At 39.2% G+C, this 25829-nt stretch overlaps 1 protein-coding gene across 1 annotated transcript in view; it reads left to right on the forward strand.

Annotated features, from left to right (window-relative positions):
* The window catches only part of LOC139692526 (ATP-binding cassette sub-family C member 12-like), a 67650-nt gene that overhangs the window by 39866 nt on the left and 1955 nt on the right, over positions 1-25829 (forward strand). The window contains exons 19-25 of the mRNA XM_071590747.1: positions 6335-6521; positions 10094-10183; positions 10451-10631; positions 11014-11173; positions 14631-14709; positions 15289-15402; positions 21602-21766. Coding sequence (XP_071446848.1) covers positions 6335-6521; positions 10094-10183; positions 10451-10631; positions 11014-11173; positions 14631-14709; positions 15289-15402; positions 21602-21766 — 976 coding nt within the window. The remainder of the gene's footprint in view (positions 1-6334; positions 6522-10093; positions 10184-10450; positions 10632-11013; positions 11174-14630; positions 14710-15288; positions 15403-21601; positions 21767-25829) is intronic.

A 25829-nucleotide genomic window follows, 5' to 3' on the forward strand; every position in this document is an offset into this window, starting at 1 on the left:
ATTTTATTGAGGATTTTAATTTGTTTTTACTAAATAGCGGGGAAAAAACTCGCTTCAACAGCTTCAATGGGGAATTTTCAGCAATAGATCTTGCCATATGCTCGAGAAGCCTAGCCCCGAAGCTGAAGATGATCGTCCACAACGATCTCTGTGGGAGTGACCACTTTCCTCTTCTACTCGAGAAAGTAGATCGTTCGCCAAACACCTTCAGACCTCCGGAAAACTGGCGTATCAGCCGTGCCGACTGGTCGCTCTTTAAGAATTATTTTCATTTTAAACACGACGCAAGTCTCGACGCGTTGCAAAATGTCGAGACACTGACTTCAACGCTCGTAGCCGCAGCTACCGAAAGTGTTCCTCGCACGTCCGGCACCCTTCATCGAGCACCCGTCCCTTGGTGGAACGAGGAATGCGACAGGGCGATCCGGACGAGGAAAAAAGCGTTGAATATTTTTAAGAAATACCCCACGGCAACAAACCTGGCAGCCTACCGCCACCTACGAGCGCGAGCCCGGAAGGCGGTGAAGCAGGCCAAGAGGGCATCCTGGATAGAGTATGTCTCTACCATTAACCAGAGAACCCCCCTTGCGCAGGTATGGGACAAAGTCAAAAAATCTCTGGGTCCAAGGGCTCCTTCGTCATCTCGCCACTGCTTGTTGCTGGACGAGTGGTGACTTCACCCCCAGAAATAAGCGACACTTTCGCCAAGCAGTTCGCGGCCAGCAGCAGTGATGAACTATATGACGCCAACTTCGCAAACTTCAAGAGGGAATGTGAGAGAGTCCCTCTCAATTTTCGCGAAGCTGGTAATCCTGCAGCATACAATGAGCCATTCTCGCCATGGGAACTAGAGTCCGCTATCACGGACTCCCATAACAGCTCACCGGGAATGGATCAGATCCACAACGCCTTTCTTCGGAATATTCCGAAGTCAGCGTTGGGAAGGTCCTCAATACCCTCAACCAATTGCGGATTGAGGGTAGTTTCCCGAATTCCTGGCGGGAGTCCCTGGTGATACCCGTTCCGAAACAGGGTAAGAACAAGAGCGACCCGAACAGCTATCGGCCCATCTCTCTCACCAGTTGCCTGTGCAAGGTGATGGAAAGGATGGTTATCCGACGTCTCGTCTGCTGCCTGGAGAGACGACACCTCCTCTCCGACGCTCAGTGCGGCTTCCGGCGTGAGAGGTCCACGACAGATCATCCGGTGCGCACTGACAATTTCATCCAGGAAGCCTTTCTGTTACGCCAACACGTCGTAGCAGTCTTCTTCGACCTCGAGAAGGCCTACGACAGTGTGTGGCGACGAAAGATTTTAAACACGTTGCACAAGTGGGGTTTTAAGGGCAATATGGCCATATTTATAAAAAAAATTTTAACAAACCGCCTTTTTAGAGTAAGGACGGGCAATCATTTATCCCGATCCTACACTCAGGAGAACGGCGTACCTCAGGGATCAGTGCTGAGCGTGACGTTGTTCGCCATCGCAATCAACGACGTCACGGAATGCATAAATGCCCCGGTGATGGCATCGCTATTTGTTGACGACCTGGCTATTTTCTGCCGTTCTACAAGACTGGCATACGCGTCCAGGCAAGCCCAGGTCACCTTGAACAAACTGGGAGAGTGGTCGCGAAGGGACGGGTTTCGCTTCTCCACGGAGAAAACGAAATGTGTTCATTTCCACCGTCTTCGCGGACAGCACATACCACCGACCTTATGCCTTCTGGGCAGAAATCTCCCATTTGTTGAGTCCATCCGCTTTCTCGGCATGATCCTGGACGAAAAACTAAACTGGCGGGAGCATATACGGGTATTACGGGAGAGGTGTCGCCAGACCCTAAATGTCCTAAGGTTTTTAACCCACTCCAAATGGGGAGCAGATCGCTCTACCATGCTTTTATTATATCGAGGCTTGGTCCGTTCGAAGCTGGACTACGGTTCCATAATATACTCGTCAGGACGAGAGTCCTATTTGAAACCCCTGACGTGTGTCCACAATGCCGGGATACGTTTGGCCACTGGGGCATTTAGAACCAGCCCAGTCCCCAGCCTACTTGCTGACGCAGGTGAACCCTCGTTAGCAACCCGAAGGTTGATTTTGATGGGAAATTATGCCTGTAAAGTTTTATCCGTGACCAAGCACCCATGTTTTAACATTCTTTTTAAACCAAGATTTTTAGATATATTTAACAGGCGAAGAAGGGCAACTAGGCCCTTGGCCGTTCGTTTTACTGATTTTATCCAGGCACTCAATTTTACCTTACCTCAAGTGTGCCCTGTGGCCTATGCTAAACATCCTCCTTGGCTAACACCAAAGCCGGATATGAAGTCGTTGCCTCATGCGCACTGTAAAGCGTTCACGACCGAGTCAGAATACCAAGGACTCTTTAACGCCTTCCTCGGATCGCACCCGGACTTCGTCCCGGTCTACACCGATGGGTCGAATTCGGCGTCCGCATGTGCCTATGCAGTCGTCTCCCGCTACCATGGAGTCGTGAGGGAAAAATTGAACACGCTTTGCGGTATATTAACAGCCGAACTGTCAGCCATAAGAACCGCCCTAAAACACCTAAATGATAATAACGGCTCTTTTCTCATCTGTTCGGACTCGTTGAGCGCTGTAAAATCCATTTCGGTGTTCTCATCAATGCACCCGATAGTTCAAGAGATCCACCATAGCCTCTTATCCCTTCAGAGAAAGGGGACCAGGGTATCCTTTATGTGGATTCCTGGTCATGTGGGAATACCTGGCAACGAAAAAGCCGACAAAGCAGCGAAGGAAGCCCTGGACCAAAATGAGTCCGATCATCCTTTGGTACCGGTGGAGGACATAAAGGCCGCTTTGCGGCATAATGTCCTGAACCAGTGGAAAGAAGCTTGGCGGTCCCTAATAAATAATAAACTTAGGGAGATAAAACCGGTTGTTTCGGCATGGCCCTCTTCCATCCGTAGGAATCGGAGGGAAGAGGTCACGATTACGCGTTTGAGGATAGGGCACTCTGCCCTCACACACTCGTACCTCTTCACGGAGGGAAAAGTGCAACCGCGCTGCAATGAGTGCGACCTGCCCCTTACAATGAATCATATTCTTACGCAGTGCCAAAAATATCGAAGGGCCAGAGAAAAGTTCCATGTAAGGGGAGATTTGGAACAAATATTAGGAGATGACCCCAACTCTTTAAGCAAGGTATTATTATTTTTAAAGGAAACTGGCCTAATGAGGCAACTTTAGCCGTGGTATTTTTATTCTTGCCGATGTCATTTGTATTTACTATTTATTTATCTATTTATTTATTTATTAAACCCTAACTGTGGTTTTTAAAAGTTTCGACGTGGTGCAAAATGACCTCAGCCGTCGATGCACCCCATAAACAAAAATACTACTACTACTACTACTCTAACAGTCTATGGCTGTTAACATACTGAGAGTGGGCGTAAAGTTAGCTCAAGGAAGATTGAAAAAGAACAGAATATTAAATAACATAATGGAACTATTAGAAGCTACTAGCATGCCTATGTTTAAAACTGTGCATATAATTATGCTCACACTATACTTAAGAAATGTTCCAGGGTTCTTTCAAGGTTACCACAGGACACCTGTAAATCTCCATTTGGAGAAAAGTACATCTATGGAACAACTTTTTTTTAAGTCTTAACAAAAATTGCAAACATTTCCTAATGTAATTCAGGACAATAGCTTGACAAATTAAGGACATTATAAAATATATAACCCTCACAAAAATTGACATCCACCATTTTGTTTACATTCCTGCAAAATGTAGTTGCAGTTTGATACCATGAATGCAGTGCAAATCAACTTCATAATACGGAGCCAATGCCAGTTGAATCATAGAAAATCAAAATTAGTTCCATGAGGAAGAAGACCAGTATGTCTACCTTATTGCATAAGCATTGCATATTTTGATGGTAATTACTCAGCTTTCATAGATCACAGCCATGTATATTAGGGATGCTTTTAGAAGGATAGGGTGTACATGCTGCCAGTCAAAAAGCCTTTGGTTTGATAGCTCTGGACTGTAATCGAATAATAATATTCATGAAGGATTAAACGGGAATGCTTAGGGGAATAGGTGAATCACACACATGTGGATTTCACATATAGAGGCTCCAAATTTGGGAATGGTCTCCATATCTTCCTTCAAAGAAGGGGACAGATTCAGCTGTTTGATGGGAAAAATTTTCATATACAATGAGGCCAAATCTCAGTATCAAAAAGTTTCTCATGTTGGGTAAAGGAGGCACTAACTTCAAAAGAGCGGTGGCTCTTACTGTTAGGTTTTCACACTTAAAGTCTGTTTTAGGAAATTTGCTGGACAAATACTTAACTATTAACTGACCTTTGTATTACTAAAGTAAAGATATTATTTTAGTAACCCATACAAAAGTTTGATGCTTCATCCAATATGAAAACACTCATATCCATGGTAAATAGTAATATATGAATACCCTCAAAATCTCTGCAGCAGCATACTTAATGTATGGATACAATTAGTATTGAATGTAATCCAGCACCTAGAGAACATTACAGACCTCTCTATGTCACTGGCATTATGACTCTTTAAGGCCAATACATTTATGGCTGGTGTGGTGTAAAGATAAGTTTGAATAATCATGTGCTGAGGTCAAGCATTCATTATCATTATATGTACATTGTTTGAAGCTGGTGGCTTCTTATCTGTTGGCTGTCTAATGCCCAGTACTCTCTTAAACATATTGATAAAAAATCATTAAACCGATTACTTCACTCTGCAAAGAGTGTTAATCGTGAGAAATTTAAAACGGAAAATCCACTCAAAGCTGTCCCTAAAATAATCTAATTAAATTCAATATAATAATACAGGTTTCAATGATCTGAATTTTGAATGACTAATCAATTGGGTAGAGAGTTTTGAATTTTTGATGAATCTATTACAGTGTTCAAATTTATAATGATGTGTAAATAAATACGTTATCTGGAAAAGTAGTAAATCCATCATGCCCTAAAGACTAACAAAGCAGTCTAGTCCCAAGATAAATCTACAAGTCTTTGCCTTACTGAGTATATTTTTTGTGCCCCAATGAAATATCTATAAAGTGACCTGCCTTACTTCATCGTAGCACCTTATCTTTGCTTATCAATACATATTTCATTTACTGTGAAATCCTGGTGAAACTCTTTGTGCATTCTGGCTCAATTCATCATGGAAGCTAGGCTTCAGTTCATCTTAATAGAACCAGGAAGGATAAAAAATTCTTAGGGAGCATATGTGGGAGTTATTTCTGTGATGCTTCATTCTTCCTCTGGGAGATGCCATTGGAAGGATTGTTTGGAGAATAACTTTCGTCTGTGGGGCTGGAGACACCTTCAGGACAATGTGATTGCATTTTGGCTACTTTAAATACTTTTTGATAGCTGGTATTTGAGGTCTCTGATTGACTGTTCAGAAGTTGGTTCAAAGAAATCACAATACAGCAATTGCAGAGTGTAAAAATCATTTGCATTGAGAAGGATTCAAACCTGGATCCCTTGGTCCGGGTTTGAATCCTGGTCAATGCAAATGATTTTTATGCTCTAAAATTTTTGTATCATAATGCACTAATAGTGGATGACTCTATCAAAAGTTATTGTGGCGACATCTCCCACAGTTTCTTGGAATTTGTCAAATAAATCAGAACTGCCTCTCAGCAATCATTGAAAATTGCAAATAGAAAATTGAAATTATTAAATGGCTTAAAAGAGTGGTCATAACTCACAATGGAGGAATGCAAGCCCTAGTGAGCGTGGGAGGAACTTGGAGGGAGGAGGGGGTTGACTATTCTTGGCAAGATAGGGCTCAAGCCAGAAAGATAAGAAGTGGCTCTGGGAATGGGTAGGTGGTAAAATGCATGAGAACATTCTACCTGCTGTTGAACATTCATGCATACAAGCTAATTTCCCATTAACCCCTTAGAAGGAGATGAGAGATATGGAGTATGGATGTTCAACCTGTCCTCTCGTGCCTGTCTTCCATGTGTTATTTATGAAGTGCATGTGTTTAAACTGCCTTCACTCCTTACACACACTGCCTTAAACTCCTTTAATAGCAGGCACAGAGAGAAACATTTGACATACTATAGAATTATCATGGGTAAATTAGAATGTTCACATATTCTCACAAATATAATAAGTATTATTATCTTTTGTATACATTAGTAGTAGCTGCTTAGTAAATATTATACCATAAATTCAAACAGCTTGCATAATTATTCTAATCACATGTAGTCATTCTCATCTTGTTTGTGAAACTTCATTTAAGAGACTTGTGAACTAATAACACATTATTTTTTAATAGATTTGAAGCATATGTCAACAGGAATCTCTCTGGTGACATTTTGTTTTGCTTGGCTACATGCTGGTTTACATTGCGGATGGAAATAGTGGCAATAGTTGCTGTTATAGTTACAGCATTAATAGCTGTTCTCACCCGAGGGTCTGTCACACCTGCTGAAGCTGGAAATGCATTGTCATGCATTTTTGTTGTAAGTTTTTATAAAAATTTACAGCTTTTATATATTTAAATTTTCAAAAAGTGTATCTTTAGATTTGGTATCAAGCACGGGTCATAATTTAGAGTTCTGACTCTTTTTTACTTATTTTTTTCATCTTGCTATGCCCTTTAATACTTTTTTAACCCTTAGGAAGCAACAGAATTGCAACACATTGATTTTAAACTTTGATCCACATACATTGAATACACTCAGCCAAATTATATTCATTGAGTTAATTCAAACAAAAATTTACCAATTCAACAGTTACAAAGGAAAATTTCCCACATTTCCTACGATGGCATTCCAGTCCATCTAAAGAATTCCATATTTTGATTGGTCTATCTATTGATTAGTCGCCTAATGTTGACTCTGAGAAATTTATTGAGCAGTTTGGAAAGGTCCTATCTCACTAAATGCAGTATTTTGCATATATCATAAGTGGTGCTGATCTCATTTTTGATATATGGTATTCATCAAAGAGTAGTGAACACGTATCTATTCTATTCAGATTTTTCAACCTTTTTTGTGCAAATAACCCACCAGAAATAGTTCATGCATTGACTATGTATTTATAACCATTGATGATCATTGCTACAGTGTTACTCCCATTGACTCACTGGTTTTTACCAAGTGGCCATATTCTTTCAGTTTCAGACCAACAACTGCAGTCCAAATACACAATTAAACATTAAGGGCATCAGATCAACTACCTCTAACCGCCCGGAGGAGCTTAAATGCTTTCTTGGTGGTATCTAGTTTACTTTAACAGAAAGATAATTTGTTCCATATTTTGCATTACACTTATTTTCCTCTTTACAAAGACAATTTAATTGTTCCATATTCTGTATTAAATTAATTTTAAATTTAATACAGAATAGGCACCAAAAAATGTTGACCACACAATTTTTTCTGGATAAACGGTAATTAAAAGAAGTCCTTTGGTGCTAAATCAGGGCTGTTGGAAGGAATAACCTTCAATTCGATGTTTTGGCTAATCAAACAGGTGGTTGTTTAGTGGATCTGTGAGATCTTGCATTGTGATGATGAAGAATGGTCCTTTGTTCCTGCTTCTTTTTCCGCTAACGGTAAGGTTCCCAAATGTCCAGTTATTCCGAAGAAACAGGCAATCATTTGCTTCAATGTGCTCTGTGCACGGATCATCTTCAAAGGATATGGCTCGTCTTGGAGGAACCATACAGTGGATTGCTGTTTTGTTTTGGGCTCTTATGTATAGATCCAAGATCCCTCACCTCTGAGGATGTTATACACAGCTTTTGATGCACTGTTATTGTTTTCTTGAGCATTTCTTTTGCACCAATTAACATGAGAATCTTTGTGAGCTTTTGTCAAATTAAGTGGGATTTCAATTTTTTTTCATAGCCTAATTTTCATGCAATATCGTGTTGATATTCGTCACGCTAATCCCCAAGGATGCTTCAATCTCACAATAAGTTACATGACAATATTTCTATACTAGTTCTTGTACAGCATCAATGTTTTCTGGCACAACTGATTTTGGACGACCTTTGCGACTTTCATCGCTATGCAAAAGATGGCCATGATGGAATTCAGTACACCAGCGTTTCATAGTGGCAAAGGATGGGGCTTTATTGCCAAAAATTGAAATACGTTGATCGATGCGTTCCTGTCTCGATAATCCACAGCGAAATTCATAAAAAAATATAGCAAACAAGTGTTAACAAGTTTACTCCCTTTTTTTGCTAAGACAACATTTTGGAGTCACTATAAATAAAACATTTTATGATCAAATGACAAAATATTTTGAAAAAAAATAGTGTTAAAAGGGTCAAACTTTTGATGAAAACATCAGATGTCACCTAGAGCACTTAGTATTGTCAAGGCTAAAATATAAATACCACCCCTAGTATAGTCATGCTGTTAATATAGAAACTTCCCAGATGTATTACAATTCTCTAAGGGTATTCCAGTTTAAAAAAAATTGTGATCCAACTTCTCAGCAGATATAGACCCATAACCAGGTCAGTGATTGCAAAAATAACTAAAACCATCCCCTATACCCAAATTCTGGAAAAGTTTGAGCATCAAACAGTTTGGATGTTGCCCTGGGAAGTCCACAGAACTAGCAACTGGATTAGTATAAAAAAATATTAAAGGCATTCAAGGGTAAACAATTGTGATACTCATTCTTTGTGATTTAACTTCAGCATTTCACTGCATAAGTCACACAACCCTCAAATTTAACCTTAAATATTACATCTTCCAAAACAGTGAAATCAAAGTTATGATATCATACTTGTATTTGATATATCAAAAGCAGATGGTCCAAACAAATAATAACCAGTCTAACTTCTCGCCTGTGAAACATAGGGTGCTACAGAGGTCTGTTATTGGTCTCCTTCTGTTTCTTATTGTAATTATTGACCTACCATACAATCTATCTGAAGGTAGAATGGTACATGCAGATGACACAACTCTAATTCAGAAATGTAAACACTCCAGTGATACCAAGTCTCTTGGACCACAGTCACAAATAGAAGCAAAATACTGGTTTATAGACAACTATTCCTTCCTGAATGAAACTAGAACTTGACATCTAATATGCTGCCATAAAAGAGTCAATGGAAAAATGATACTGTAAGGCTATTAGGTTTTAATGTAATGATAAGCTAAGTAAAAAACTTCATATGGCTTTGAACTTGTTAAGGAAGATTAAAACAAATGTGAGTGACAACTACATGAGAGTAGTCTATTTTGATTTCTCTCAGAGCATACTTACCTATGGAATTTGATGATCATGAAGCTTGGGAAATACTTTTACCGAAGAAGACAATAAGCAATTCTGGGCCCCATGAGCATTGCAGACCTATACATATCCAAAGCCCTGAAAATTTTAGACACAAGGTCAATACAAAATCTTGATACAAACCAGGGTAGACTCTTAAGACCAACTGTCAATCTGAAAACTTGGCAATAAAATTTTTCAAATACCATCCATATAAATTATAGATTCAGGTGTAATGAATTACTATTATTACTATTCCATTAGGGAAATATGAATACTCTTGCAATTTTCCACCTACAACATGTATTTAATTTTTTAAGTGGAAATTTACAATTGTTTTTTTCTCAGTTATCAAGGTGCCACCTACTTAGTAAACATCATAAGGTTAGAAAAATGTCGTTGAAAAACAGTTGCGCACATACCCACTGTACTCAACCCATGAGCATTTCAAGCTGTACTTTGAAACTAGTGTTTGTTAAATGTATTGTTGTCCATTTTTTCTGGCTCACCATCTCGTAATATCATTTTACTGTTAGATGACATCCACATGGGTATCTCCATTGCATGGATGAATTAAGATTATGCTTAATCTGTATCTTCAGCTTTTTAAAATAAGTAACAAGCAAACATACTGTAAAAGAAAAACATGTTTGTTTCCCTTTTTCGTTTCTTTTAATGGAATTAGGAGAATGTTAAATGTGGATGCAGATGAACCCATAATTGATCTACTCTACTAGGAAGTTGGGGCAAATAGTTTGAAAGAGGTTGAATTTATTGGCAATCTCTTGTATCTTTACAGTGTGGGACATTCATAGCAACTTTCATGAGATTTAAATCAGAGATGCAAGCAAGATTTACTTCTGTGGAAAGGATCATGGAGTACATGGAGGTAAGCTTGAATTTATTGGGGTTTAACTGTGGTATGCACAGTTAAAGCAATGGACATGCTTACTAACTGCTTTAATAAGAAGGTGCCATTTAGTAGCATCATCAATTCAGTTTCACCAGTATCAAAGGGCATTATTCCCAGTTCTCTTGTCATGAAAATTATTGTGCAATAGTTGGATATAAATACTGATACTAAATCAGACAGTACATTGAACTTGATCAATAATAATTAGTGCTTGAGGCAAAAATACTTTTATGAATCTTTCAGGGTCCCACAGAAGCTGAAGGTGGATTTCTAAATGTACCTCAAGTTTGGCCAGAGCAAGGCTCAATCAAAATGGAAAATGTGTGCCTTCGATATGGACCAGGTAAACCTCTTGTTCTCAAAGACATTTGCATGGAGGTTCACCCAGCAGAAAAGATTGGCATTGTTGGGAGGACAGGGGCTGGTAAGACTGCTTTACTTATCATTTCAACAATTCTTTGAATACTTTTCATTTTGTTCACTTTTTCTGGTATCAGTTTCTTGCATAGTACATGCAAATAGTTCATAAACCAAATACATTGGACATAAGGTTAACCTACATCTATAATAGTTTGTTCTCATGACCCCAACCAATTTCAAATTTCAATTTCTCTATTTTATAAATGAGTATTTAAATTCATTTCATCATTCTTCAATAATAACGTGCTTTTAGATTAGGATCACTCAAATTGTTCATAAGGCAAAAGAGGTTTTCATTGTTCATTAATTGTTTGCTATTCAATCTCATTAAGAAAATGTACTCCAATGTTATTGTCCAATATCAATGCTCAATGTCCAACTTATAGGTAAAACATCAGTCATAGCAGCTATGATGAGGTTGGTGGAACTTGATTCTGGGCGTGTGACAGTGGACGGCATTGACATCTCTCAAATTGGACTTCTTGAACTGCGATCAGCAATTGCTGTTATCCCTCAGGATCCTGTCTTGTTTGCAGGAACTCTCCGGTACTTGAAGGTTTCTTTAAAGCAACTTTTATTTTCCAGCAATCCAGCAATTTTTATTATTTTAAATCACCATAGGCAATTCTATTGATAGTTGTTTTTAAGAAGAGAGTTTGCCCTAAAGTTGTCGCTCAAGTATAATCTTTTTTACTCGTATATTTCATTTTTGAGTGGAGTATAATCATGAGCAAGTTAAAACAGTGCATTTGTTTACAATTGATAATGCGAGTATTATCATTGTATTGTTATTCATCGTTATTGAAGTATTCATTAGTAAATGCATATTGCATGAAAACATGTAGAATAGATGAAAAATAAATTATGTGACTAAAACATTGATTATTATGCAGTGTTTGGTGACTTTATGAATTCAAGCTACAGTGGAAATAGGAGGGAGTATGGTTACTATGTTCATTTTCAATGAGGCACACTTTTCAATAATCATCATGCATATGAACCATGAACAACATTGGTCCTCTTCAATTTACGTATTATATGCTATCCTCTCTGACACTGCTGACCGGTTAAACAATTGATTGAAAAATCAAATTCCAGAATTTTTAAACACAATTTACAAAAACATGTAGCATTAGAATTTTAGTTTGGTAACAAGCTGCTCTATCCACAAGAAGGGGCATAGTAGTCCACAGGGATAAGTGATTGGTCCCTGACAATGAGCCCCATACTTGATTCTGATTTATCTCTAGGCACCCTCAGCTGTGCAATGTTTGGGCACCAGGTGATTTAGGAAGCCATTTTTTGTTCATCTAATAAAATAGCCAGAATGGACAATTGACTTCTTATAATAGATACAATAGAATATAGGTATGGCATTTAACTGGCATAAATTTTTTATCATAAATTTATTTTTTAATGGTGCATTCTGATTCTTAATTTAAGATTGTCAAAGTAATTAATTACTACTTTATTATCAAATCAATGCTCCTGATTTGTTAGTGTATTTTTTCTAACATCAATTACAACAGGCACTCCAGCTTATATGGTCCTTGGTGGTTGGTGGGCACACAAAACCCATCAAAGTGAGGATGCATATGTGGCAGTTACCACATTTCATCTGTCAACTTCAGGGTCACCACTTGTTGCGTCCGAAGGGGGAAGTTGAAGCAACTACATTAATAAAAGGAAAAAGCTAATGGAAGAACACTGCGGAACATTTGTTATCAACAACTGTAAAGACGGCCTTGCAAAGCTGCCCTTCTCGCCCATCCCAACCCTGACGCTCCACTTGCCCTCGTTGTAGACACGTCAGATATTTCACTTGGTGGAGCCTTACAGCAGAAATGTAGGCAAGAGTGGCAGCCACTTGCCTTACACAACTAAATTGACACCAACTGAACCAAATTACAGCGCGTACAACCGTGAATTCCTTGCCGTGTACAGAGCCATTAAGTATTTCCGCCACATGGTGGTGGGGAGATCAATCACGGTATATACCGATCACAAGCCTTTAATGTTTGCCCTGCAAAAGAAGGCTGATCAGTGCTCCCCTTGACAATTTCATCATTTAGACTCTATCTCCCAATTCACCACGGACATTTGTCATGTCTCCAAAATGCAAAACTCATTGCCACGTCCATTCACCTGTCGAGAGTTTCCCTCTTCCCACAGGATGGTTTCATCATATCCATGTGGACATCATTGGTCCCCTGCCCCAGTCCAATGGTTTCCACTACTGTTTAACGATCGTTTACCGATTCACATGATGGCCGGAGGTATTTCCCATTACAGATATTTCAGCGGAGGTGGTGTAAGGACGCTGGTTTCTGGATGGTTTGCCCGATTCGGAGTTCCGCAGAGAATAACCACTGATCATGGTTCGCAGTTCATCTCTCTATTTCAGGACTTAGCAAAGACTTCTGGTACAGAACACCTACTAACAACAGCCTACCATCCTGCCGCTAATGGTTTGGTGGAACGTTTTCACCACCATTTAAAGGCAGCCATTATGTGCCATACCGATGAAAGCTGGCCATGATGGTGTACGGAGAACCATTATGCCTGCCTGGAGTTCTTCTCACCCCGAACGAATCCTCCTATTGCTGAGATCCACTTTGCCACACAGCTGAGAGGTCATATGCAGCAGCTGCACCCTCTTCGCATCACCTGTCATGGAGAGAAGGTCATTTTTCAGAACTGTGATTGGGACTCCTCATCCCAAGTGTTTTTGCGCCACAAGGTGACAAAGTGTGCACTCCAGCCACCATATGATGGACCTTTTGAAGTGCTAAATAGGACAGAAAAATATTTCACCCTTCGAGTCAATGGAAAGGAGTCAACGGTGTCTATTGATAGACTTAAGCCAGCCTTCTTTTTGAAAGATGACATCCATCGAGATAAGATGATTACTAAGTCCATTCCCTCCGAATCCCAAGAGGCTAAAGAGCAGCCCAGAACAACTTTGCCCCCAGCAGTGAGCACCCGAAGTGGCCGCCGGGTCCAGTTCCCAAGGAATCTGAGGGATTTTGCTTTGTAAATTGTTTTTTATTTGTTTTTCCCTTCTTTCTATCTCCTTCTGCCAAGGCTTAACCACTGCAAGGGGGGTGATGTGGTGGTTACCACAATGCATCTGTCAACTTCGGAGTTTTCCTAGTCTTCCCACCAGAGGACAGCACTGGAGAGCGGAGACGAAGACGCATCCACCAATTAGCCAGCAGTCCGCAACAAGACCTATCGTGACAAGCAACAGCTTGCTCTGTTCACACCCACTCACCCTTTTTAACTGAGCAGTGCAATAATAAACGTTCCGCAGTGTTCTTTCATTAGCTTTTTCCTTTTATTTATGTAGTCACTTCAACTTCCCCCTTCAGACACGACACATAAACTGAAAGGCGATCTTGAAGTGATGGACCATAAAGGACTCAAAGAAAGAATCTGAATGTATTGCAGGGGCCCAAATGAACTTAGGCAAATGCCAAGGAACTCTTAAAACTGGACTTATAATAAATATAATAATATTTAATATGGTAAATGTTTATCATAAGTTTAAAACCGACAATCATGACATTTTGCCTCTTTTCAATATAATTAAACTCATTCTCAGCTGAGCTGCAGAGTGCTGAGGTGCTGAGTAATGAGAGGTGTCAATGTTATAATTTCTTTTTTTTGGCTAATTGATTCAATATAACAATATCCATTGTTGAGTTTTAAAAACTATTATAAATGCTACCAATTTAATATTCATTTTGCATGTGAATATTCAGTCACTAGTGTCACTCTCATCAAACTCTTGGGCTGAGTAAAATGCCTTTCTTAAGAGTCAGTTTTTTACAATAAGTTTTTAACTTTGAGATGTTAGTAGTTACTTCAGAGACCGTTCGCCTATGAAATAATTTGATGTAAATGCATTTCACATAGTCTAGAATGTTAGGCTAACAGATCACATAGCTGTTGAATCCCTTCCATGTTTCTTATTAATGAAGTCATTGCTTTCATACTTAAGTCATAACTTGGATCCATTTGATGAGCACTCTGATGACCAGCTATGGTATACTCTTGAGAAATCCAACCTTAAAGACAAGGTAAGACAATATCTAATAAAGAGTTACATAAAAAATTAAAATGGTAATTAAAAACTCCTGTTCTAATTCAAGGGCCTATAGTATTAGTTTGGGATTCATTGTTAATAATACTTTTGAAATGAAAGTTGATAGTTTTTTATGGAATTGGTAGTTAACAAGAAGCAAAATCTTTTATTTCAGATCAGATTAACGATTTATATTTGAATCAGAATTCAACTATCAATTCAAAATAATGATCTGTGGATCTTTGGGTTTGAAGATCTCTTAATTCACTTGTTAATATTTGAATAAAAAAATAACAATTTAAATTGAGTCAAATTATAATACAATATATTAAAAAGTTTCTTTTGAAATGCTGGGACCCCCTTCAATGCCATTAGAAATCATTCAAAAATATATGCTTCTACATGCTCTTGATAATAGTGTAAAATTAATTCAAACATTTAATGTAACAAACTAGTTACATGCATCAACCAAATCATTACTAAATTATAATGTTTAATAGATCTGTGGTTCAACCCAGTGGTCGATCTTTTGATCTGTCTTTTTATTTTACTAATGGAGATTCTATGCCCACAGGTGATGAAAGATGAAAGAGGACTGATGATGGTTGTTGAAGCAGATGGGGACAACTTTTCAGTGGGAGAGAAACAACTGCTCTGTTTAGCACGAGCTCTTCTCAGAAGAAGAAAGGTTAGTGTGATTGAGTGTTCAGAATTGCATTTTTAGGATTTTTGTTATTAGCTAATTTTAAAACAGAGAAGAAATTACAAGTAAATGTAAACCATATACTTTCAGAATAACTACAAAAACTGGCTTTTGAAATCTAACTTCCTTTTATAAGAGTAAATTGGTACAGTCTTTTGAAAAATATTGAGGCATAGATGTTCGGGAGAAGTATATGAACAAACAATGTTAACAAATGGCATCCAACTCTTTCTATTACACTTTTATCAAATTAGAGAGTTCAATAATCCAGCTGCATGAAGGGGACAATTGTTTGGGATGGTTAGAGATGTGTAGTTCCTATCCTATTCAGCTAGATCAGCCATCCATGTGTCCTTTAGTTGGGGACTTTAGGCCAATCAATGGAGGGAAGAAGTTCTCCAGAGCAGACCTGGTGACCATAAAGAAGAACTAAGCATGTTAAGCTATAGTGATAGCAAAAGTATTTCAGTTTCCTTCCTTTGGTATTAACACTTTTCTACTTTTTCTCTTTGGGAATTCTCCCGCATTCTCACTGATTCGATTTTTTTCCTATTTATGGACTCCATTTTTAAGTTCTTATTTTATGAGTCTCTACTTTTTCACTGCAGGATTCTGTATACTCCAGATTGTATGGAATAGCAAGAGATATTAATTATAATAAGTAATTATTTTTTTAATTCCAAAAGCCAATAAGTAATTTATAGTCCATAATTGTCCAAGTCCGCTTTTCATTTTAATTGCATAGTTCGTATTAGTTATAATTTGGAAATTGGGAGTCTCTTAGCTTAGCAATTATTCACACCCTTTCCATGGTCTAAAACCTTGATATGGGTGAGGGGCTTGCATGTTCTAATGACCCATAGCTCTATGCTGGTGGGATAGGTAATGATAATTGGTCCTGAAAGTGTCACCCAAGCCAGATTGGGCAGGAGCAAGAAAAAAAGGTAGTCCACAGTGTTTGGTCCTCATCGAGGCAGTTGCAAAGCCATTTGGCTTCAGCAGGGTGGCCATTTCAGTGATGGTTTCACATTAAAAACTTTAGTAATGTATGCAAGTGGAAACCACCTTCAATATTTATCTCATGATCTTATCAAAAAGATGATCGAACCTGATAAGGACTCATAGCCCTGGCAAAAAAAAGGAAAAAAAAGTTACTTAACAAATGCCATGTATATAATACCACACACAAAAAAAAGAAAAAATATAATACCATAACACAATTTGCAATTACAAAGAAAAATCAGATAACATACAGGAGAAGAAAAAAAAATTAAATGTCACTAAGTCAAAAAGTCTGCTAAATGCTTGGGAAAATGCACTCTCCTCTGTGATTGTCCAGGTTGAGGTAATATGGGAGGCTGCTGAGGAATGGTAGGATTGATTACCCTAGGTATAGGAGCAGTAGGGCAATGTGGCACTAACTATGGAGTTTCCTCAAACTGAGCACAAGAAACGTCATCTTTAACAACACATGCTGGCTTGACGTGGTCAATTGCCACAGATACCACTCGGGCCTGGATTTTCAGCTTAAATGTCTTGGGACCATGCTGGATCACTGGGAATGGCCCATTGTAAGGAGGATCTAATGATGGATAGAGCCTATAATTTCTCAAAAATACATGGGAAACAGTTTCCAGATCTTTAAACATGAAAATGTTGTGGGCTCTGCGTCAAGAGACTGGCTGTGGCTGGAGTCGGCGAAGGCCCTGCCGTAGGGTGGTGACATAATCTGCAGTAGCAGCAATGACACTAGTGGAAGGGGAAAATAATTCTCCTGGAAGCCGAAGTATTTGGCCATAAATGACCTCTGCAGGTGTTGCCCGAATATCTTCTTTAAATGTGGACCTCAGACCCATGAGAACCACAGGCAGGACAACTGGTCCATTGGTTACCACCATGGCAACGGATAGCTGCCTTCAACTGGTGGTGAAGGCGTCCCACCATCCCATTGGCTGCAGGGTGATAGACTGATGTCTGCAGGTGCTTTGCCCCCGTCAACTGCATCAGCTGCTGGAACAAGTCACTTTGAAATTGCTGCCCCAGGTCAGTGGTGATGCAAACGGGAGTTCCAAAACGTGAAATCCACTCCTGGAAAAGGGTCCTTACAGCAGTTTCTGCAGTGATGTCTGGGATTAGGAAAGCTTCAGGCCACCAGCTATCAATACAAATCATAATGTAATGGAAAGTATGGCTGCATGGAAGAGGCCCAACAAAATCTATGTGAATATGCACAAATTTAGCACTAGCAATGGGAAAAGCACCAATGGAGGATGAAACATGTCTTGTGATTTTGCTCCTCTGGCACTGTAAACATGAGTTTGCCCATGCATTACAGTCTTTCCTCATGGAATGCCAAACAAAGCACTCAGCTATCAAGCGGGTCGTCTGTCGAATGCCTGGGTTGGATAATCCATGTATGCTGAGGAATACCTGTTTTCTGAAAGGCTCAGTGACTACAAGCCTGGCTGTGGAAATGGACATATCACATAATAGAGGATGTGATGAACCAGGAAAAGCAACTTTCTTCAAAATTAATGAGGAATCGTAAAGAGAATTGACAAGGTCATGATCAGACTCCTGAGAGGCAGCTAATGCAGAGTAATCTATGGAGGCAGAAATGCTTTGAATGCGGGGCATGGTGTCCCCCAAGATGTTATTTTTACCTGCTACTTACCTGATGTCTGTGGTAAATTGGCTTATTAAGTCTAAATGCCTAAACTGACGGGGAGAACACTTCTCATGCCACTGGGAAAATGCAAAAGAAAGGGGTTTGTGGTCCGTGTAGATGGTGAAGGTTGGTACTTTCACCATATGCCAGAACTGGAGCACCGCCTTATATACTGTTAAAAGTTCCCTGTCATTAGCACTATAATGCCTTTCAGCATCACTCATTTTCTTGGTCCTGAAACCAAGAGGCTGATATCCTTTGGGGGTGAGTTGTTGAAGGACGGCACTAACCAAAAACTCCGAAGCATCTGTGAAAAGGGCCAGGGGAAAAGATGCATTCGGATGCCCTAAAATGGCACTGTTGCATAAAGCTTCCTTGCAGGCTAGGAATGAGGTCTCTAATGCTGGTGTACAGCTCATGGAGTCCTTGCCGTTCACCTTGCCCGCCAGTTGCTAAGGGGGAGCCTGGGCATTTGTGGCATTAGGGATAAAATGGCGGTAATAATTTATCATCCCTACCAATTGCCACAGCTGGCGTATGGTAGCTGGTAGGGGAAAATCACGCATGGCATTAACCTTCTCGGTGAGTGATTTAGTTCCCTCCTCCAACACTGTGTATCCTAGAAACTGAACCTCTCTCTCACCGAAAACACACTTTGACGGATTAATATCCACGCCGTGATCCCACAAGCAGCCAAATATTCTCCGCATCTGCTGCTCATGCTCCATAGAATTACGTGATGCAACAAGAATATCATCTATATATGCATACGCGTAAGTCAATCCCTTTAACACCTCATCTATAAACCTCTGAAAGGTCTGCGCAGCGTTTCGAAAGCCAAAAGTCATAAATGGAAACTCAAAAAGGCTGAAAGGCGTTAATATTGTGGTTTTTGGAATATCGGCAGGGTTGACAGGTGTTTGGTGGAAAGCCCAAACTAAATCAATTTTTGAAAATATGGCACAGCCACATAACCCCTGCGCAAAATCCTCGATATGCGGTAGCGGATAACGATCAGGCACGGTCCTGGAATTCAGCGAGCAGTATTCACTACACGGGCGCCACTCGCCGCTCTTCTTTGGCACCAGGTGTAAGGCAGACGACCAAGAGCTAGATGACCTCTGCGCAGTACCCATCTGAAGCATCAGCTCAAATTCCTTCTTCGCAATGGTAAGTTTGTCTGGTGCGAGACGGCAGGGCCTAGATGAAACTGGAGGGCCAGGGATGGTCTCTATAAAATGAACCGTGGAGTGCTTGACTCCAGGGAACTCCCAATGGAATGATAATCTCCGGGAATTTGGCAATAAGGGAAGGAACTACTGATAACTTTCACTTGGCCTTTGCTGGGAGAGATATCGGTGCCCTTAACCGATAGTGTCGTCACACATCCACCAAACTTTTACTAGCTATATCCACAAGGAGACCAAAATGGCGGAGAAAATCTGCCCCTATTATTGGCTGCGGCAAATCGGCAACGACAACCTTCCACAAAAATTCTCACCGGAGGCCATGGGAAAAGGAGGGAGTGACAGATCCGTATGTGGCGATGGGAGTGTCTTTGTCAGCGAAAAGCTGAAGATCCGACTTCCCTCGACGCTCATGGAGCCACGTGACTGGGTAGAGACAGATATCAGCACGGGTATCTACAAGGAATTTGACACCGGACGTGGGGTCAACAACAAAAAGATTGTTGGATAGGTCAAATCAGTAACCTGCCGCCCTCAAGCACTGCCCACTTTGTTTCCTGCGTTGTATGAATTTGGATGGGTACACAGGGAGGAGGGGTTCGTCCATGGCTGCGGGAACAAGGACGGGAGTTCGGGCCGCGCTCATTTGTGAGTGCTGCCACTTGTTGAGAGAGATCTTCTCCATCAGTGCACTAATAACATGGTTGGGGGCCACTGCAGCAGTTAATGGCAAATGAGTCACCTCCACTACCTTGTCTGCCAGGGTGGCAAGATCTGCCAAGCTCGTTGACGCCTGGACGACTAGAATGGCATGGACGGGATGCAGCAGGCGGCTCAGCCAAATTGTCCGTATAGGTTTGGCGGAACGGCTCCACCTGCCAAAGAGCAAAGATGTTGCAGAAACTGCAATGGTGTGCAGTCACTAATGTATTGATTCCCGAGGAGTTGCTTGATCTTTTGATCCTTGGACGTCGAAACCCGCCGGACCAATTCTTCCACAACTGCTTGTACATGTTTGTTAAAAGAGGCTTGACGATTATGTCCTCGACCTCTTGTGCGTAATGGGTGTTGAGATTCACATCCAACCAAAACTTGTCAGTTCCTACCTCGTGGGTCTTAACTAGGGTGGCATCTCGTGGCATACCCCTGAATCCCACAAATCAATGGCAAGTGAAATCTACTACATCATTGAGAGGTGAAGGCATGAACCGCCATATATTGAACCCGTCTTTGTCTTAACTAGTGGATAGGTTAAGGAAATTTAGGGAACATTTTTCCTCTTTTTCCCATGTGAATTATGCATTAGAGTTGAAAGAATTAAAATGGGCCAGAAATGTATCTAGTTGCCTATTGGAGCCTGTCCACACACAGAAGACAAAATAAAAGTTTTAAAAAAATTTTATACTTAAGTGTGTGGAATCACAAAGTCAATGATTTCATTTCAATATGTTATGGCAATTCAATAAAGTTACACTAAAGACAACAAAATATAAAAAAACAACAAGTTAGAAAAAGTATTGTGCCGAGTGGAATCAAATTTAGTAGTGAAAATAGTTAACTGCTGGACTACTCATGAATTTTGGAAATGAGAAAAAGGAGAGCTTTTATGGGCTCCTTTGTCAATATTTTTAAGACTATTTAATATACTATTTGCCTGGAAGACTTTGTTAGATCACTATTGACACCCACCCAAAAAAGAGTAAAGCAGCAATACTGCAGGGTGTAGTCGTTGTGTCCATCAAAAACCTACCCTAAGCCAGTAGACAGCTATTAATCATAAAATCATCCACCTTGTCAGTTGATATTATGTCTCTAATTTCAAAAATGGCCCCATTTTTACTTTTTAATTGGTAGATAGGTAGATATATCACCAGCAAAAACTTCAATAAGAAGCTGGCTCCTATGCTTGCAGGCAGAATTTCAGCAGAAAAGGAGGGAGGTGATGTTAGATCACAGTTGTATAAGGCTGAGATGTGTGAATGTAATTACATCTCATTGTTTAGCATGCTCTCATTTTATTTTACTTTCCAAATAAGTTATTTCCCCTTCAGTTTGTATGCATCCAAACTTGCACCACAATATTCAATTTACGTATGAACAACTTATTCAGGTCATCCATTGTAAATTAATATGACATGAGAATACATATGTATTGGACTTATATAATGATATTGTTGCAATAAAATTGGCTTCATGAAATTGCAGTGTATGTACTGTACATAAATAAACATAATGAATATTTGCATGATGCAAGGATGTCATTTATAAACTAGGAAGTCCAAAAATATCCAAAGAAATTAACATCTACATGTTTTGCATCTATTTTTAGATACTTCTCTTGGATGAAGCAACTGCAAGTGTTGATGTGATGACAGATCGTCAGATTCAGTTAACACTCAGTGAAGCTTTTTCACACTGCACTGTATTCACAATTGCCCACCGCCTGGACACCGTCTTGTCCTATGATCGAATTATTGTGTTAGATGAAGGAAAGGTAAGTTCAAGTATAGAAAGTCTCTGTATGTATTTTTAATACATTTCTTAGCATTAAGATATGGAGTCATGTCATAAAAATGCTTTAAAATATTAACTGATACTGAGCCTGCCTCTATGCGTGACGGTGTTTTCACTGCCCCATATTATATGGAAGTTGAATTGCAATGAAACATTTAAGCCAACATACATTGGTTGCTTGGATCATGAATACAAAATTTGGGAAGTAGATGCCAGAACCAGCAGACTCAAGGGCTCCTTCCCACTGACAAAACGTGACAGTAACTGCAGGGTTACAGATAGCTAAAATCCCATGTGCCACAAGCATCTAGGGAATAATTAGTTTAACTCAAATATATGCACTTTCACTAATCTCATGTCTTTTGTTGTCAAAACCTTTCCTACATGGAACTGCCATTAAAGGCTCAAGTGATCGTTCCAGTATTGCTTACCCTGCTTTTTTTATTTTAGAGTTTCTCCTTCTATCCCTCATCTCTCTCTGTGGGGGGCTAAATGCCTCTGTGCCTGTCTGCTGCTTTGTGTCACATTATCTTCCTGTGCTGGGGATGGAGACCATGAGTTGTATGTCCATGTGATATTAGAATTTCACGTTCCTACTTTTCAATTCTAATTTGCACATTCTTGGATAGATGTTTACTACACGTGCGTGTGCATGTGAATGTTGGTTGATAGTATATCCTATGTATTTGCATGCATGAAAGTTAAAAAGGTTTTTGCATAAATATATACACCTCTGTGGGTGCAGGCTTGCATGAATATATTGGGATTGCATGTGGTTTTATTCTCTTTTATGGGTGGTGACCTAACACCCCTTGCCACATGCCCCCCATGGTGGTTGGCAGGATAATATGTAAATGAAGATCTATGCCGATGGTAATCCTCCTTTAATATATATATGTTCTCAGAAGTAACTAAAACGAATGCCAATGTATACATACTTGCCTTTGTGGGTGTAACTTAGGTAGTCTGTCAATTATTAATTTTAGCCTGAAGTGGCATTGGGTCAAATGCAAGTAGTCCTAGTGGAAATATTGTTTGGAAGAAGCTTGTGTTCAGGTGCTAGGCTATGTTGCCGGAAACGTTTTCTCCATTCCTCTCTCTAGTTTCATTCTTCAAGCAAAAGCATGGTAAGTCATACCATTCACCATGGAGAAGCAGTGATGCCATAGTGATAATATTAAAAGATAGTCATACTAATTGTAATTGAAACTATGGCACTATGATATCCATGGTTTCCTTTTTTACCAGGTAAATGAAATTCTTTGAAAATAGAATGAGGCAATTTTGTACGCATAATTTAAATTTTATGTGGAAGTTGAAATGGATCTTTTTATTACATACAAGCACATACCTGGGGAATCAATGCTTGCAGCATAGTCTCACATTGAATGTCTCACACTAATGGATTTTTCTCCCTTTCTCTTTCCTAAATTCTTTGTATTATCTGACTCACTGGTTTTTTCTGCATCTATTTTTTATTGTATGATGTTTTTGGCTTCCCTTTATTGGTTTATTTTGTTTATTGTCATTTTAAATAAATGAGACAATACTTCAAATCTTATGCTGTGTGCATTACCAGGAAATTAAATAAACCAATTGAGAAGCCAAAAAGCGTTCATTCCATAATGAAGTAATCCTTTGGAAATTTAAAAATAACTCACACCTTTTCCTCAGTCTTTTCAATAATAATTTGACCAGGTGGGAAGTGTGTCACGGTTACATTTTTTGTCATTCCACCTGATCTACTGTCTCTTTCTTGGAATGTAAACCAATTATTTCTCATTTCTTTTCTACCACCTTCTTTCTTTCACAACTCAGGGGGCATTTTTCAAGTCCAACCTCACTGCACCCTTAAAATAGCTTTTCATCAATAACCTCATTAATGTAGAGTTATATTTGTCATCCACTCATATGGCACTCATATACACACAATGCCTCGGGAGGAACTCTCCTAACTTTAAAAGGATGAGTGACAAGTTAAGGGTGGCTATTGGTTAGGAACAGTCTAGGTGACCTCTATGGCTAAAAAAAATGTTTATAATTCAGGGAATTACATAATCAGGGATTTTCATTTAGGCATTATAAATTATTTTAAAATAACTTTTTCCATTGTAATCAATCAAATTTTGGCCATTGACCATTTTTAAGGAAATGTTAATTCATATTTTATGTGTAGCAATGATAATAAAAAACTTCATTTGGTTTCATAATTTGAGTTCCTCGAAGGCCTTCTCAAGAGAAGACATTCGACCCTGCTCTTGGTTATTCATCAATAATTTAGGGATGTGTTTAGCGTAGCTCTTTTGCATAGCAAAATTTTCAGTGATAATTGGTATGGGTTATCATCTTATAAATTTTAATACAATCTGCAATCATGCGGACACTTAACCAGTGGTCTGAATTCAACACCTCACTCACACGTCAGGAAATATTATTACTTATACTTTGAATACAAATTTGAATACTGTATGCAGTACTTTCAAAAGCATCATTTCCCTTCAAAAACAATGTAGCATTATTAACAATTAGTATTTTACCATTATTTTAGCTTTATTTTAAACAGCAGATTGCCATAGTTGTAATTTCTGAAAGATTTTTTAGATGGTTTACCTTGGCCTCAAAGGGAGTTGTATTGAGGTCAAGCAATGCCACTAAGTATCAATGATGTTGATATAGAAGTGAACCCAGGTTCTGCTATTGCAATGCATAATAAAAAGGGAACTCAATACAACAATATTTTTGCACATATTTTACAAAAGGCTTTCACATAGGGAATGATTTGTTATGGGAATCGGAAAATAGTTGCGCTACGAGGGTGGTCCCAGAAGTGCTTGGCCTTACCTAGAGATGACGGTAGTTGTTTTAAAATTATCACTGTATTAGAAATTATTCAACCTATAAAGCATAATTTTTGATTTTAAAGATGCCGCATTGTTTAGTATTTGTTTGGCAGCCATCAATAGCAAATGTTTTCAGTTAATTTACGAAAATGGAGAAAATTGGTCATCATTATGTCATACAATACTTTTATTTAAAAGGCCTCACCTCAACCAATTTAAAAGCTGAACTGGACTCCACTCAGGGTGAGTCTGCTCCTATGTTTAAAACAGTAAAATATTTGGTAGCTGAGTTTAAACGAGGCTGTCAAGACAAGCATCTCATTGGCCGAGCAAATGAGGTTACGACTCCAGAAACAGGGAAGAAAATCCACCAAGTGATACTGCATAATCATCAACTGAAAGTGCACAATCTAGCAGACATAGTAGGCATTTCAAAAAGTGTGGTACATTGCATATTAACTTGAAATTTGGACATGAGAAAGCTGTGTGCAAGATGGGTGCCGGATTTGCTCACACTCGAGGAAAATCCAGTGCCGTGAAGATGTTTCAATTAAGTGTATAGCAAAGTTTCACAGCAACAAAGCAGAATTTTGGCACCTTTTCATAACCATGGATGAAACATGGGTCCATTACTTCTCACTCGAGGCAAAAGAATGGATTTGGATCATTGGCTTCAAAAGGGAGAACTGTCTCCTAAGAGGGCAAAGATTGTTTCATCTGCAGGCAAGGTCATGGCATCAGTTTTTTGGGATGCGCGTGGGATAATTTTCATTGACCATCTTGAAAAAGCAGAAACTATCAGCGGCAAGTATTATGCAAACTTATTGCAACATTTGAGTGACAAAAATCAAGCATAAGTGGCCGAACTTGGCTAAGAAGAAAGTGTTGTTTCATCAAGTTAATGCAACAGCTCACAAATCCGTTATTGCAGGGACCAAAATTCATGAATTCATGAAAGTTTGAATTGCTACCTCATGCATCCAATTTGCCAAAAATAATCTAAGGGAATTTGCCAATTGCCTTGGATTATTTTCTGTTCGCAAACTTGAAAAAATGGTACGGTGGCCAAGGATTTTCCAGCCATGAAGAAGTAATGTTGGTAGTTAATGGCTATTTTGAGAAGCAAGACAGTACTTATTACTAAAAAGGGTATCAAACTTATTGAACATTGCTGGGAAAAGTGTATAGAGCTGAAAGAAGATT

Source organism: Hetaerina americana, unplaced genomic scaffold, assembly GCF_022747635.1.
Source record: "Hetaerina americana unplaced genomic scaffold, ioHetAmer1.1.p SCAF_4, whole genome shotgun sequence".
NCBI lineage: Eukaryota > Metazoa > Arthropoda > Insecta > Odonata > Calopterygidae > Hetaerina > Hetaerina americana.